Raw genomic sequence first — 14,626 nt, 5'->3', positions numbered from 1 at the left:
GTGCCGGCCTGCGCGCGCGCGCGCGCCTTGGCCGACCACTGCATGAAAATTTGCACGTCACCTCAAAATGACATGATTAATTCATTTTTGTTGAAATAATTTATTTTTGAGTTATGAAAATTTTTATTTAATTATTTTAATTGTTAAAAAAATATTAAAGACGCCGCCTGCCCGACCACTGCCGACGTGCGCGCGCGCCTGTGCGGATGCTGCCGGCGCGCGTGCGGAAACAGCCCCGCCTGCGCGAGCGCGCCAGTGCGGAAACAGCCCCGCGTGCGCGCGCGCGCCTTTGCGGACGCTGCCGACGTGCGCGCGCGCGCCTGTGCGGACGCTGCATGAAAATTTGCACGTCACCGCAAAATCACATGACTAATTCATTTTTGTTGAAATAATTTATTTTTGAGTGTTCCAATAAAAGCTGTAAAGTGTTTATTAGTTGCACATCCTTAGTTTCATTTTTGTCTACCTTTACAATCTTTATAAAAAAATACAATATTAACCACAAAACATTATGCGATAATATTAAAATTAATTGTTACTAAATATATGTGTAAATGACAAAATTATTTATTTTTTACTATATTAATAATTTTTATTGTTTTGATAGTAATATATTTGCATAAATTTTTTTTACTAAAAATAATTAGTGACAAAAAATTATTCATCAAATATTTATTACTAATAATTAGTTACAAGTATTAACGAATTTATAGGTGGACAACAAATGTAGCTATTTCTATAGATAGTAATATCTTCATTAAAAATAATTAGTGACAAAAAATACATTTAGTCCACTATATATAAGCAAAGAGAACATTTTTTTATCTTCTCATAGGATAAAAAAAAAATATAGATATATATATATATTGTGTCATATAAAATAGATGTAAATAAAAGTTTGAGAAGCTTTAATTGAAACACCAAATGGTAACAATACATATCATTTCTTTTTATTTAATGAAAAGCGGTAAACATCATTAATATCTAAAACAAACCAAAGACACAATACAGACCCAGCAGCAATTGTCTGCTAGCCAACTATAAAAGAAGCCACCGACGACTCACACATACATAACCAATACCTGTCATTCCATTTAATAGTAATTGAAAAGCGATGCAAAGGACACGAAAATTATGGAAATTATAGCAGAGAGAAGAGAAATAGAAGGTGAAACTCGGCCCTTATCCTTCCTCACCACCATTCCTTCAAGTAAAGGAAAATGCAAAACCGTGGCGAATAACGGGATAAAAGCTTGTATAAGCATCAGGTTCCACTTCTGAGTCTGCATAATCCTTCCAAATCCAATCATAATTGAAGCAACATTCAATATATAAAGACTGCACAACGGAAGCATGAAGAGAGCTGGTGCTTGAAAATCATACACTCCCATTTGGTAACGCTTCTCTTGTTCGTCATCAACCACCTTATTCGTTGGCAAAAACCTAGCTTTCGTCAGCCCAAGTTTCTCCATTACAGCTTCTAGTGCAGCATATAAGTAGGATGTCAATGATTTCATCATCCACATTCTCTGCTCGTTCGACCACGTTCTCATTGGGTGCCTGGTCGAGAAGACCTCTTGCACGTGTTTGAGCTGGGCGGAGAGGAAAACAAATGAAAACCCAACGAAAAAGGGACTTGAAACCTGTCAACAATCGCAAATCTCTCACTTAACTCCATCTCAAAATCAACTAGTTATAAAGAATTCATTTCAGTGACTACCTCAGGGTACAGACGAACGCCGCTGATTAGGCAGAGTTGAGGAATGAGAGCTAAAATATAAAGGGACAGGAAATAAATTTGGCTATACGCTAAATCTGCATAGCACATGCTTTGAGAAATTGACATTCTCAGCGGCCCGTATATAAGGGGAGAAAACCTCGACAGAGCAACTTGGTAGAAGCCAACGCTCCATCGCGTTTGCTGAACCAAAAGTTCATTGAGACTTATAGGGGTTTCGCCCAAGAAACATGGCCGGGAAGGATTAAGATACACAGAGATCCAGTCCTTGCAGTGTAAATTGAAGCCTGTAAAGTAGTCTTCCACCACACTGATATATCTAAACCCCACCTGCAATTAAAATGTACAAGTAAAAATCACAGATCTTTACCTCTAATTCTACTTCACTTTCATAATATAATAAAATATATACAACTTGCCTCTTTCCCCCATTTTGTGTCATCGTCGTAGCTACATGAAGCTAGCAATTGGAGCTCTTCCTCAACTTTATTTTCACGGAACTTGTGTTCAATTTGATAATTCCGCTTATGATATATACTTATTGATTTGATGAACTCGTTGGATGAACCAAAACACTTCTTCAACTTGATAAAATCAACATCTGTATATATGGAGAAGCAAAGGGTAAATGAATCTCTGCACACACTCATGTGTGATCTTATATATATAGAAGAGTTGTATGGTTTCAGAGCTTGCTAACATGAGAATCAGCATTACCCTCTCGAAATTTCTGAGTTCCACAAAGTGCTTCCCTCTTTATATAAAAGCATGTTCCAGATAAGATTGGTCCCATGATCCCATCTAAGCCTTCCCATTTCGACTGAGGTTTAATCGAATAAAAATCGAATGAGTGAGAGTTAATTGATGAAATAGGACAAATAAAATTACAACTGTTAACATTTACCCAAACAGATCTTTGTTGCCCATCATTGATGTCCGTCTCGTTGATATTGTAAAATTTCTGTGGAAACTGAACAAAACCAAGTTTTGGGGATAATTCATGGTCGAAATGAAAGCACATTGCTTGGCGTGCCGACGATGGATCATTGCAGTACATGTCACAGTCCAGGACCAGAATGTACGGTGAATTGCTTATCATGGCAGACACTCGGAGCTGCAAATCATTTTAGTCGGGTGAAAAAGAATACACATTGTGGTTCAATAAATCTAAGTTCAAAGTGTTGGAGATATGCTAAATGTGAACTTTCAAAGGCCGGAAAAAATTACAAGAACGTTAAGTGCTCCGGCTTTGAAATGGTGTGGATGAGAAGGCCTTTTCTCTCTAGCAACATAAACAAGTAGAGGTATCTCTCTTTGGTTTGAATCGATTCCATCGTCATTTGCATCATCAATCACCTGTAAATCAATATCATTCGTAAAATATGTTAGAAGAAACACCAACACTTTTAATTGTATTATTTATGAGACGTCTATAACATAAAGTTATATTTTTTAAAAATCCCATAGCCTATTAACCTAAATATATAGAGACTTTGGTCCTCGAAATTGAATTTCTAGAACTTCAATGCATTCATAGATGAAGGTTTTGAGAAACAATCTACGCAAATAGATAAAAAGAAGTATATATGTAGCTCCTTTCATACCACAACCTTCTTTTTGTCCATAATCAATGATTCCAGCGTCGTCATACCTCAATAAAAACATTGTTTCGTGTTTAACTATAGCATGCTGCCAAACTCCTTTTTGTACACATTATTTTCAATACCTCAATCATGGGCGGATGATCTTTGCTCACAGAAATACTTGTATCCGCAATGATCTTCGCCACAATTTCCTTGAATTCTGCATACCTTGTCTGCATATATGTGAATGCAACCATTAATTACTTACGATCATGGGGAAATGACACTTTTCGTTCGATAACTTACGGTCTTTTTACTTTTAATTTCATTAATTACATAATTCTCACTTTTGGTCTTATAAGATCTAGTGTCTTATAAATATGAACTTATAAGTAAGATACTTTATATAAGTTCAACCAAAGAGCGCGACTTTTATACATGCACTTTGTGGTGTGAGAGAGACAAAATATATGGATTCTAGAATTATTGTTGATGCATGTTAAATAGAAATTTCAAACCTCAATTTCCTTCTTCTCAACTATGAACTCATTGCTTTGGAACTTGCCATCAGGACCACTTTCATCATCTGTCAAAAAATAGGCCTCCGGGCATGCAATCTTCACCTTATATTTTTTGCAGAATGGAACCCATAACTTGGAGAATTTCCAAGCCTGTTTAATGGCCCGGAAAGTTGCAACAGAACCCCCATCGTCTGAAAGATAAACATGAAGCTTATGAGGAGGATAATCAAGTGCCAAAGCCGATATGACAGTATTCATCACTTTCACACAGGGCTCTTTGTTGGGATCAGCGGTGCATATGAACACATCAATGGAAGGAAGCTTTTCATCTCCTGGCAATCTTTCAGGGTATGTTTTTCGAGCAACAGGCTTCCACTTTGCGGCCTGACTAAGAAGCCAAATGAAAGAGAGTATGAGCTCAGAAATGAGGATTAGAACATGGGGTAGAAGGAGAGTGTTATCCCTATTTCTGATAATATCGGCGAGTGAAGTGATTCTGTAGTAAAACAATGACAGTAAAGCAATTCCATGGAGGAAAGCGTGGAGCCTGTTTATTACTAGCTCCGTTTTCTTGACATGGCAAACGTGGAGTGGAAGTGTAGCACTACTCTCCATTGCCTGCTTCTTTTCCCTTAATGTTGCACCTCACTCCCCCAAGTCTCCCTAATTTATAGCTATAACTTCAATATTAATTGATCCATGGGTTTTGGATCCCATCCTGATAATCTTATTCCTTACTTAATCACCACATAAAATATTAGTCATTACATTATAATTTAAAGTAAAGAGATACCCAATTGCGTATTTAAAATTTGATTATAGACACGTTTCTTTCTTAAATATTCCACCATGGGTTTTGGATCCCATCCTGATAATCTTATTCCTTACTTAATCACCACATAAAATATTATTATTGTCATTATAATTTAAAGTAAAGAGATACCCAATTGCGTATTTAAAATTTGATTATAGACACGTTTCTTTCTTCAATTAAATATTCCATGGGTTTTGATACTGGAAGCAATTCTTAGTACCCAACACATATTATATATATATGCTGCAAGTTTTACCAAACGTGATTGCATGCATGGAATAGCATTTTTGAAAGATCGAAGACCAAAACCTTATCAAATTACAAAAAATATTCTTGTAATTAATTATTTGAAGTGAAGTGATTCTAATACACACGTTTTCAGACAGTCAACTGTACTTTATGCAGTTGGGTTTTGAAAATTAGGAAAATTTGGAGGCCATTGATTGTGATAAAATTACCACAAGGGAGCCTTATTCCTACTCGTCCAGAGCATCCACACAACCACAAAAACACCATGGAACTTGGTCCTTTTCTAATTTGTTCCCAGCTCCTCTCATCCAATCCTCACAAGTATTAATCAAGTGCCAGGGAAGATTCCAGACATCCACTATACTGCATTGTTGATTCCATGGAATGCACTCGAAACGGGTGCTGCTCCAACCCAACTTAATACGCCTATCTATCTATGTCACTGTAAATTTTATAACCTTCACTGAGAATATTAAAAATAAATAAATAAAAAACAAACAATTGATAAAAATAAATAAATTGAAGGAGTACTTACCACTACTGGTTCCGCCCTCTAGCCCTCCAGCTACCATCCACCTCATAAGAGTTATTTATTTTTTTATTAGTAAAAAAAAAATTATATTAATATAATTATTTTTAATACATTAATAATAATATGTCGAGTCGTGATTAGATATTAAAAGTTTTTTTTTCTAATAAATTGATGAAGTCGTGATTCTTAATCACGATTTCTTGTCGTGATTTCTGATCACGACTTCAAAATCACAACTTCATTCATGTTTTATTATTTTTTGAATTAAATTTTATATAAATTAATTATGTATAATTAATTTTTAACAACATATTAAAGTTCAAAAATTATAATATTAAAATTGTATTAATTTAAAAATTTATAATTAAGGGTACAAATATAATAGTATATTTTTTTTGTACAATTATAAAATATCACAACTTCAACCATTTTATTTTTTTTATTTAAATTTTGTATAAATTAATTATACATAATTAATTTTTAACAATATATGAAAGTTCAAAAAATTATAATGTTAAAATTGTATTAATTAAAAAATGTACAATTAATGGTACAAATGTAATAGAGTACCTTTTTTGTACAATTGTAAAAAATCACAACTTCAACCATTTTTTTTGTTTAATTTTCATTTAATTAAATTTTGCATAAATTAATTATATATAATTATTTTTTTACAATATATTAAAGTCCAAAAAATTATAATATTAAAATTGTATTAATTAAAAAATTTAAAATTAAGGGTACAAATATACTACATTATTTTTTTTGTATAATTGTAAAATATCACAACTTCAACCATATATAATTAATTTTTAACAATATATTAAAGTTCAAAAAATTATAATGTTAAAATTATATTAATTAAGAAAATTACAATTAAGGGTACAAATATAATATTCAATCTGCTATCCAACTTTGTAAAAATCCAATTTTTCATGATAGGACTAAACATATTGGTGTTAGATATCATTTTATTAGAGAAATAGTAGGAAAAGAAATCATCAACCTTGAAAAGATTAAATTTGAGCAAAATCTTGCAGATATGTGGACTAAATGTTTCCCAATAGAAAAGTTCAAAACGTGCATAATAATATTGAACTTACGATAATCCCAAAGCATTCATTGTTCATAACCTATATATATACTTGTGTCTTTTTGTTTTGCAGGAAAACCCAGGCATTATGGCAATGATAAATGCCAAATCCGGTCTTGGGCCTGGTTTCATCTTATGGGCCTTAATCTAAGGTGGAGAATGTTGGAATTTGTGGCTCATGACCTGTTACGGTAGGCCCAAGCCCAAACCCATTCTCTGACCTGGATGGCTCGATCCAAATTGCCACAACCCACTTGATGGCCCATTGGTTTTGCTCAGCCCACCCGTTTTTCTTAACCCATCTACCCGGCCCGGTAACCCTTCTACTTAAACCTAAAGGTTGAAACCTAACCTAATTATTCTTTTCCCTTCTACCGTTTCTCCCACATTGATTCCGATGCTCTAGAAATCTCTTCTCACTCGTCTCTCTCTCTCTCTCTTCATCTTTAATAGATTATCTCTATAAAGCCCCAATGGCCTCTGGTTTTCATGGAACTGATTCTGAAGTCTATCTCTTTCTCTCCTTTTTCTGTTTCGATTATAAATAGTTCATTGTGAACTGGTATCTATGATGAACCCTAGTGGTTTCTTGAGTGAGTCTTTGTGGCCGTGGGTATCTGGTTATTAGCTATTTTTCGAGCGACCATGAGAGGGTTGTCGGTCTTTTGTAGTTGTGGCGCTTCTTTCTCACCGAATATGACTCTTTGAGCCAAAATCATTCAATCTGTTATTGTTGTTATAGATCTGTAAAATCTATTTTGAAATATGTGTCATTGATTTATTCTTTTGTATATTCGATTTGTAATTTAAGGGTTTTGTAGCCACCATTATTTTATAATAGTTTGGTTAGGGCTTTTGAAATTCGGGCTCATTGCTGGTGCGATTAACTCCCAATGTCCAAGAACTGAGTTATCTTCTGATGAGGAATCTAATTTCTGGACTAAAGTAAAGCAATCCTCTTCTATGATGAATTTCCTCCATCCTTTAAAGACTGCCAGTTCCATGGTTGTTCGAGCAGCAAGTGCCTCTGCGTGATCTATTGTTGTTACTCCTGGGAAGAAAACCACTTTCCACTAAACTAATCTTCCTTCTTTATCTCGCACCAGCAAGCCTGCTCCAGCTCCTCGTGGGTTTTTCAATAAAGCCCCGTCAAAATTTATCTTGATAAAATTCGATGGAGGGAGATCACTGCATCTCGTGACCTCAGACTTTGGTTGTGGTATCTGAGGTCTCCAATAAGCTGATTGATAAGTCTGTAAGAAGCTTTGAGCTTTCTGGATCACTAGGTATGGATCATCCTTTTCATCCTCCATAAGACCCTTATTCCTACTCATCCAGAGCGTCCACACCACCATAAAAAACCATGGAACTTGGTCTTTTCTAGTTTGCTCCCAACTCCTCTCATCCAATCCTCACAAGTACTGGGCCATGTACTAATCAAGTGCCAGGGAAGATTTCAGACATCCACTATACTGAACTGTTGATTCCATGGAATGCACTCGAAACGGGTGCTGCTCCAGCCCAACTTAATACATCTATCTATTTACGTCACTGTAAATTTTATAATCTTCATTGAGAATATGAAACAAAAAATAGCAAAAAACTAATAAATAAATTTTTAATTAAAAAATAAATTGAAGGAGTATTTACCACTACTATTTCCGCCCTCTGGCCCTCCAGCTACTATCGACCTCTCTTTGTAGCAGTTGGAGAAGACTTTTATCTACATGAGCGGCCTGCTACGTTGGGACTTGGGACACCCGTGGAAAAATTAAAATTCGTTAATCTAAAAAATAATTATACATTATTTATTTGAACATAATTAAAATTTGGCTTCTAGCTTTTTTTTGTGCATCTAAGTGAAATATGACCTCCAACGGTACACAGTCACCACAACTGCTGCGTCGGGTCACCTGATTAATCTCTCTTTTTTTTTTTTTTCCCAGTACTCAAATAGCTACAACTAGATTACCTCAACTAGGGGTGGACGTCGAGTCAGGTATTTCGGGCTCGGGTTGGTTATCCAAAATTTCGGATAGCTAAAATAGCTACTTGATCTCGAATTGAAGTTTGTGGGTACCTGATAGTTGTATACATTGGATACCTAATTTTATTTTATTTTTATTTTTTGAAATCAAAACTTTTAAAAAATTATTATTAAAAACACAAAAAGTGTGTTACTATGTTCAGTTCATTCGGAGACATGCCTCAATATATATTAGGAGTTCCAACATTTATATATATTACTTTTTATAAATCAAAACGACATCTTACATTAATGTTGGCCGTTTCAAAAGAAATTCCAAATAAAAAATTAGTTTTTAAAAAAATATATAAAAATTAATAAAAATCGTAATGTACAATTTAATGTTGAAGAAAAATATCCATTGTATGCAATAATACAATTAAAGTATATAAAATATTTGAAACTGAAATTGATATATGTTCACAATATGAAATAAATTTGTATATTCATAATTGTTAGTATTACAATGATGTAACTATTATCTTACATTGTTGTACTGCACATGGCTTAATTAATCGGACTGTCAAAATTTAGATCAAACCGTTAGATATGATCAAACCGACAAAAGAATACATGTGATTAAGTTTTGGACTAATTGGGTATACGGATGCCGAGATTATATCCGGAACATAAGAGTAGTCTTTCATTCCAGTGCACCATTGAGTCAACCCATGTGATTTTCAATCATATCGACAGATGTGATCAAATATACACAGTCTTATATGTATTTAAGTTTGACATGTATCCGGTGCGTGAATTTTAAGATATCGTACTTGAAAATATAAGTTTTGAAATTTAAACACATATTGTAACGACTTTTTTCACGGCTTTTGATCTTAACAAATTGGAACGACGGCTTTTGGTGCTAACCTTGGAATGGCCAATTGAAAATTTGATTTCCCCCAATTTTTTTTTAATTTCCGTCAAATAAATATATTGGAACGGTTTCTGGAACGGCTTTATATAAGATCGTTCCAACATTTCAATTTCCCTCCACATTTTGAGCCAGCATCAAAATAGATCTGCCAAATATAGTAAATTTTGGAACCGTCATTTTAACATAATTTTAAAATTTTTGCCTGTTCCAAATATTAATTATTTTTTTAGACAATTGGAATGTCTTGTGGATCGTTCAAATGTAGTACATTGTGCACCGGCTTTATATTCAATTTCTGAAATAAAAATTCTTCTTTTTTTCAATGGCCATTACAGCGCCAACATGGCCATTTCAAAAATCATAGAAAATTTGTAACTATAAAAATTTTGTAATGGTGTTTGTAATGGCTATTGTGAATTAAATATTCGGAACGGCCGTTGGACCAGATTTTTGGAACAGTGAGCTTTCACAAAAAGAGAAATCGTTCCAAATTTTAATAACAATTTCAAAAGTCGTTTCAAATTGCAACAGTCAAATTTTTGTAACAACTTTACGAAAACGACTGATTAGAAATGTACTTTGTAACTATTTTACTGTTTCAAACATACAAAATTTTTTCGGCAAAAACGTGGCGTCAGCAATTATTTTCCATTCCAAAGTTGCTATAACAGTCGTCCAAAAAAGCAGAAAGAACATTTTTTTATCTTCTCATACGATAAAAAGAATATATAGATATATATATTGCGTCATAGAAAATAGATGTAAATAAGATTAAGGAAGAATAAAAGTTTGAGAAGCTTTAATTGAAACACCAAATGGTGACAACACATATCATTTCTTTTTATTTAATGAAAAGCGGTAAACATCATTAATATCTAAAACAAACCAAAGACGCAATACAGACCCAGCAGCAATTGTCTGCTAGCCAACTATAAAAGAAGCCACCGACGACTCACACATACATAACCAATACCTATCATTCCATTTAATAGTAATTGAAAAGCGATGCAAAGGACACGAAAATTATGGAAATTACAGCAGAGAGAAGAGAAATAGAAGGTGAAACTCGGCCCTTATCCTTCCTCACCACCATTCCTTCAAGTAAAGGAAAATGCAAAACCGTGGCGAATAACGGGATAAAAGCTTGTATAAGCATTTGGTTCCACTTCTGAGTCTGCATAATCCTTCCAAATCCAATCATAATTGAAGCAACATTCAATATATAAAGACTGCACAACGGAAGCATGAAGAGAGCTGGTGCTTGAAAATCATACACTCCCATTTGGTAACGCTTCTCTTGTTCGTCATCAACCACCTTATTCGTTGGCAAAAACCTAGCTTTAGTCAGCCCAAGTTTCTCCGTTACAGCTTCTAGTGCAGCATATAAGTAGGATGTCAATGACTTCATCATCCACATTCTCTGCTCGTTCGACCACGTTCTCATTGGGTGCCTAGTCGAGAAGACCTCTTGCACGTGTTTGAGCTGGGCGGAGAGGAAAACAAATGAAAACCCAACGAAAAAGGGACTTGAAACCTGTCAACAATCGCAAATCTGTCACTCAACTCCATCTCAAAATCAACTAGTTATAAAGAATTCATTTCAGTGACTACCTCAGGGTACAGACGAACGCCGCTGATTAGGCAGAGTTGAGGAATGAGAGCTAAAATATAAAGGGACAGGAAATAAATTTGGCTATATGCTAAATCTGCATAGCACATGCTTTGAGAAATTGACATTCTTAGCGGCCCGTATATAAGGGGAGAAAACCTCGACAGAGCAACTTGGTAGAAGCCGACGCTCCATCGCGTTTGCTGAACCAAAAGTTCATTGAGACTTATAGGGGTTTCGCCCAAGAAACATGGCCTGGAAGGATTAAGATACACAGAGATCCAGTCGTTGCAGTGTAAATTGAAGCCTGTAAAGTAGTCTTCCACCACACTGATATATCTAAACCCCACCTGCAATTAAAATGTACAAGTAAAAATCACAGATCTTTACCTCTAATTCTACTTCACTTTCATAATATAATAAAATATATACAACTTGCCTCTTTCCCCCATTTTGTGTCATCGTCGTAGCTACATGAAGCTAGCAATTGGAGCTCTTCCTCAACTTTATTTTCACGGAACTTGTGTTCAATTTGATAATTCCGCTTATGATATATACTTATTGATTTGATGAACTCGTTGGATGAACCAAAACACTTCTTCAACTTGATAAAATCAACATCTGTATATATGGAGAAGCAAAGGGTAAATGAATCTCTGCACACACTCATGTGTGATCTTATATATATAGAAGAGTTGTATGGTTTCAGAGCTTGCTAACATGAGAATCAGCATTACCCTCTCGAAATTTCTGAGTTCCACAAAGTGCTTCCCTCTTTATATAAAAGCATGTTCCAGATAAGATTGGTCCCATGATCCCATCTAAGCCTTCCCATTTCGACTGAGGTTTAATCGAATAAAAATCGAATGAGTGAGAGTTAATTGATGAAATAGGACAAATAAAATTACAACTGTTAACATTTACCCAAACAGATCTTTGTTGCCCATCATTGATGTCCGTCTCGTTGATATTGTAAAATTTCTGTGGAAACTGAACAAAACCAAGTTTTGGGGATAATTCATGGTCGAAATGAAAGCACATTGCTTGGCGTGCCGACGATGGATCATTGCAGTACATGTCACAGTCCAGGACCAGAATGTACGGTGAATTGCTTATCATGGCAGACACTCGGAGCTGCAAATCATTTTAGTCGGGTGAAAAAGAATACACATTGTGGTTCAATAAATCTAAGTTCAAAGTGTTGGAGATATGCTAAATGTGAACTTTCAAAGGCCGGAAAAAATTACAAGAACGTTAAGTGCTCCGGCTTTGAAATGGTGTGGATGAGAAGGCCTTTTCTCTCTAGCAACATAAACAAGTAGAGGTATCTCTCTTTGGTTTGAATCGATTCCATCGTCATTTGCATCATCAATCACCTGTAAATCAATATCATTCGTAAAATATGTTAGAAGAAACACCAACACTTTTAATTGTATTATTTATGAGACGTCTATAACATAAAGTTATATTTTTTAAAAATCCCATAGCCTATTAACCTAAATATATAGAGACTTTGGTCCTCGAAATTGAATTTCTAGAACTTCAATGCATTCATAGATGAAGGTTTTGAGAAACAATCTACGCAAATAGATAAAAAGAAGTATATATGTAGCTCCTTTCATACCACAACCTTCTTTTTGTCCATAATCAATGATTCCAGCGTCGTCATACCTCAATAAAAACATTGTTTCGTGTTTAACTATAGCATGCTGCCAAACTCCTTTTTGTACACATTATTTTCAATACCTCAATCATGGGCGGATGATCTTTGCTCACAGAAATACTTGTATCCGCAATGATCTTCGCCACAATTTCCTTGAATTCTGCATACCTTGTCTGCATATATGTGAATGCAACCATTAATTACTTACGATCATGGGGAAATGACACTTTTCGTTCGATAACTTACGGTCTTTTTACTTTTAATTTCATTAATTACATAATTCTCACTTTTGGTCTTATAAGATCTAGTGTCTTATAAATATGAACTTATAAGTAAGATACTTTATATAAGTTCAACCAAAGAGCGCGACTTTTATACATGCACTTTGTGGTGTGAGAGAGACAAAATATATGGATTCTAGAATTATTGTTGATGCATGTTAAATAGAAATTTCAAACCTCAATTTCCTTCTTCTCAACTATGAACTCATTGCTTTGGAACTTGCCATCAGGACCACTTTCATCATCTGTCAAAAAATAGGCCTCCGGGCATGCAATCTTCACCTTATATTTTTTGCAGAATGGAACCCATAACTTGGAGAATTTCCAAGCCTGTTTAATGGCCCGGAAAGTTGCAACAGAACCCCCATCGTCTGAAAGATAAACATGAAGCTTATGAGGAGGATAATCAAGTGCCAAAGCCGATATGACAGTATTCATCACTTTCACACAGGGCTCTTTGTTGGGATCAGCGGTGCATATGAACACATCAATGGAAGGAAGCTTTTCATCTCCTGGCAATCTTTCAGGGTATGTTTTTCGAGCAACAGGCTTCCACTTTGCGGCCTGACTAAGAAGCCAAATGAAAGAGAGTATGAGCTCAGAAATGAGGATTAGAACATGGGGTAGAAGGAGAGTGTTATCCCTATTTCTGATAATATCGGCGAGTGAAGTGATTCTGTAGTAAAACAATGACAGTAAAGCAATTCCATGGAGGAAAGCGTGGAGCCTGTTTATTACTAGCTCCGTTTTCTTGACATGGCAAACGTGGAGTGGAAGTGTAGCACTACTCTCCATTGCCTGCTTCTTTTCCCTTAATGTTGCACCTCACTCCCCCAAGTCTCCCTAATTTATAGCTATAACTTCAATATTAATTGATCCATGGGTTTTGGATCCCATCCTGATAATCTTATTCCTTACTTAATCACCACATAAAATATTATTATTGTCATTATAATTTAAAGAGATGAGATACCCAATTGCGTATTTAAAATTTGATTATAGACACGTTTCTTTCTTCAATTAAATATTCCATGGGATACTGGAAGCGAAGCAATTCTTAGTACCCAACACATATTATATATATATGCTGCAAGTTTTACCAAACGTGATTGCATGCATGGAATAGCATTTTTGAAAGATCGAAGACCAAAACCTTATCAAATTACAAAAAATATTCTTGTAATTAATTATTTGAAGTGAAGTGATTCTAATACACACGTTTTCAGACAGTCAACTGTACTTTATGCAGTTGGGTTTTGAAAATTAGGAAAATTTGGAGGCCATTGATTGTGATAAAATTACCACAAGGGAGCCTTATTCCTACTCGTCCAGAGCATCCACACAACCACAAAAACACCATGGAACTTGGTCCTTTTCTAATTTGTTCCCAGCTCCTCTCATCCAATCCTCACAAGTATTAATCAAGTGCCAGGGAAGATTCCAGACATCCACTATACTGCATTGTTGATTCCATGGAATGCACTCGAAACGGGTGCTGCTCCAACCCAACTTAATACGCCTATCTATCTATGTCACTGTAAATTTTATAACCTTCACTGAGAATATTAAAAATAAATAAATAAACAACAAACAATTGATAAAAATAAATAAATTGAAGGAGTATTTACCACTACTGGTTC

The 14,626-nt window shown here is 35.0% G+C and overlaps 3 protein-coding genes across 3 annotated transcripts; all 3 read right to left on the bottom strand.

The window, feature by feature from the left end:
- Positions 1 to 972: 972 nt before the first annotated feature.
- LOC105180035 (cellulose synthase-like protein G1) lies at positions 973 to 4,468 on the bottom strand. Its single transcript, XM_020691525.1, has 7 exons — positions 3,840 to 4,468; positions 3,465 to 3,554; positions 2,966 to 3,094; positions 2,643 to 2,852; positions 2,456 to 2,558; positions 1,721 to 2,339; positions 973 to 1,643 (listed from the first exon to the last, which is right to left on the bottom strand). The coding sequence occupies exons 1-6, from the start codon at positions 4,455 to 4,457 to the stop codon at positions 2,128 to 2,130; spliced, it is 1,362 nt and encodes a 453-aa protein (XP_020547184.1). The 5' UTR covers positions 4,458 to 4,468; the 3' UTR covers positions 973 to 1,643; positions 1,721 to 2,127.
- Positions 4,469 to 10,295: 5,827 nt separating this feature from the next.
- Positions 10,296 to 11,482, bottom strand: LOC110011445 (cellulose synthase-like protein E6). The gene is made up of 2 exons (XM_020691526.1): positions 11,045 to 11,482; positions 10,296 to 10,967 (listed from the first exon to the last, which is right to left on the bottom strand). Exons 1-2 carry the CDS (start codon positions 11,168 to 11,170, stop codon positions 10,419 to 10,421), a joined length of 675 nt encoding a protein of 224 aa, XP_020547185.1. The 5' UTR covers positions 11,171 to 11,482; the 3' UTR covers positions 10,296 to 10,418.
- Positions 11,382 to 13,792, bottom strand: LOC105180034 (cellulose synthase-like protein G1). The gene is made up of 7 exons (XM_011103700.2): positions 13,164 to 13,792; positions 12,789 to 12,878; positions 12,290 to 12,418; positions 11,967 to 12,176; positions 11,780 to 11,882; positions 11,475 to 11,663; positions 11,382 to 11,392 (listed from the first exon to the last, which is right to left on the bottom strand). The coding sequence occupies exons 1-7, from the start codon at positions 13,779 to 13,781 to the stop codon at positions 11,382 to 11,384; spliced, it is 1,350 nt and encodes a 449-aa protein (XP_011102002.1). The 5' UTR covers positions 13,782 to 13,792.
- Between the last annotated feature and the right edge of the window lie 834 nt (positions 13,793 to 14,626).

Source organism: Sesamum indicum, unplaced genomic scaffold, assembly GCF_000512975.1.
Source record: "Sesamum indicum cultivar Zhongzhi No. 13 unplaced genomic scaffold, S_indicum_v1.0 scaffold00285, whole genome shotgun sequence".
NCBI classification, from domain to species: Eukaryota; Viridiplantae; Streptophyta; class Magnoliopsida; order Lamiales; family Pedaliaceae; genus Sesamum; species Sesamum indicum.
This window is presented reverse-complemented; position numbering and strand designations above follow the sequence as displayed.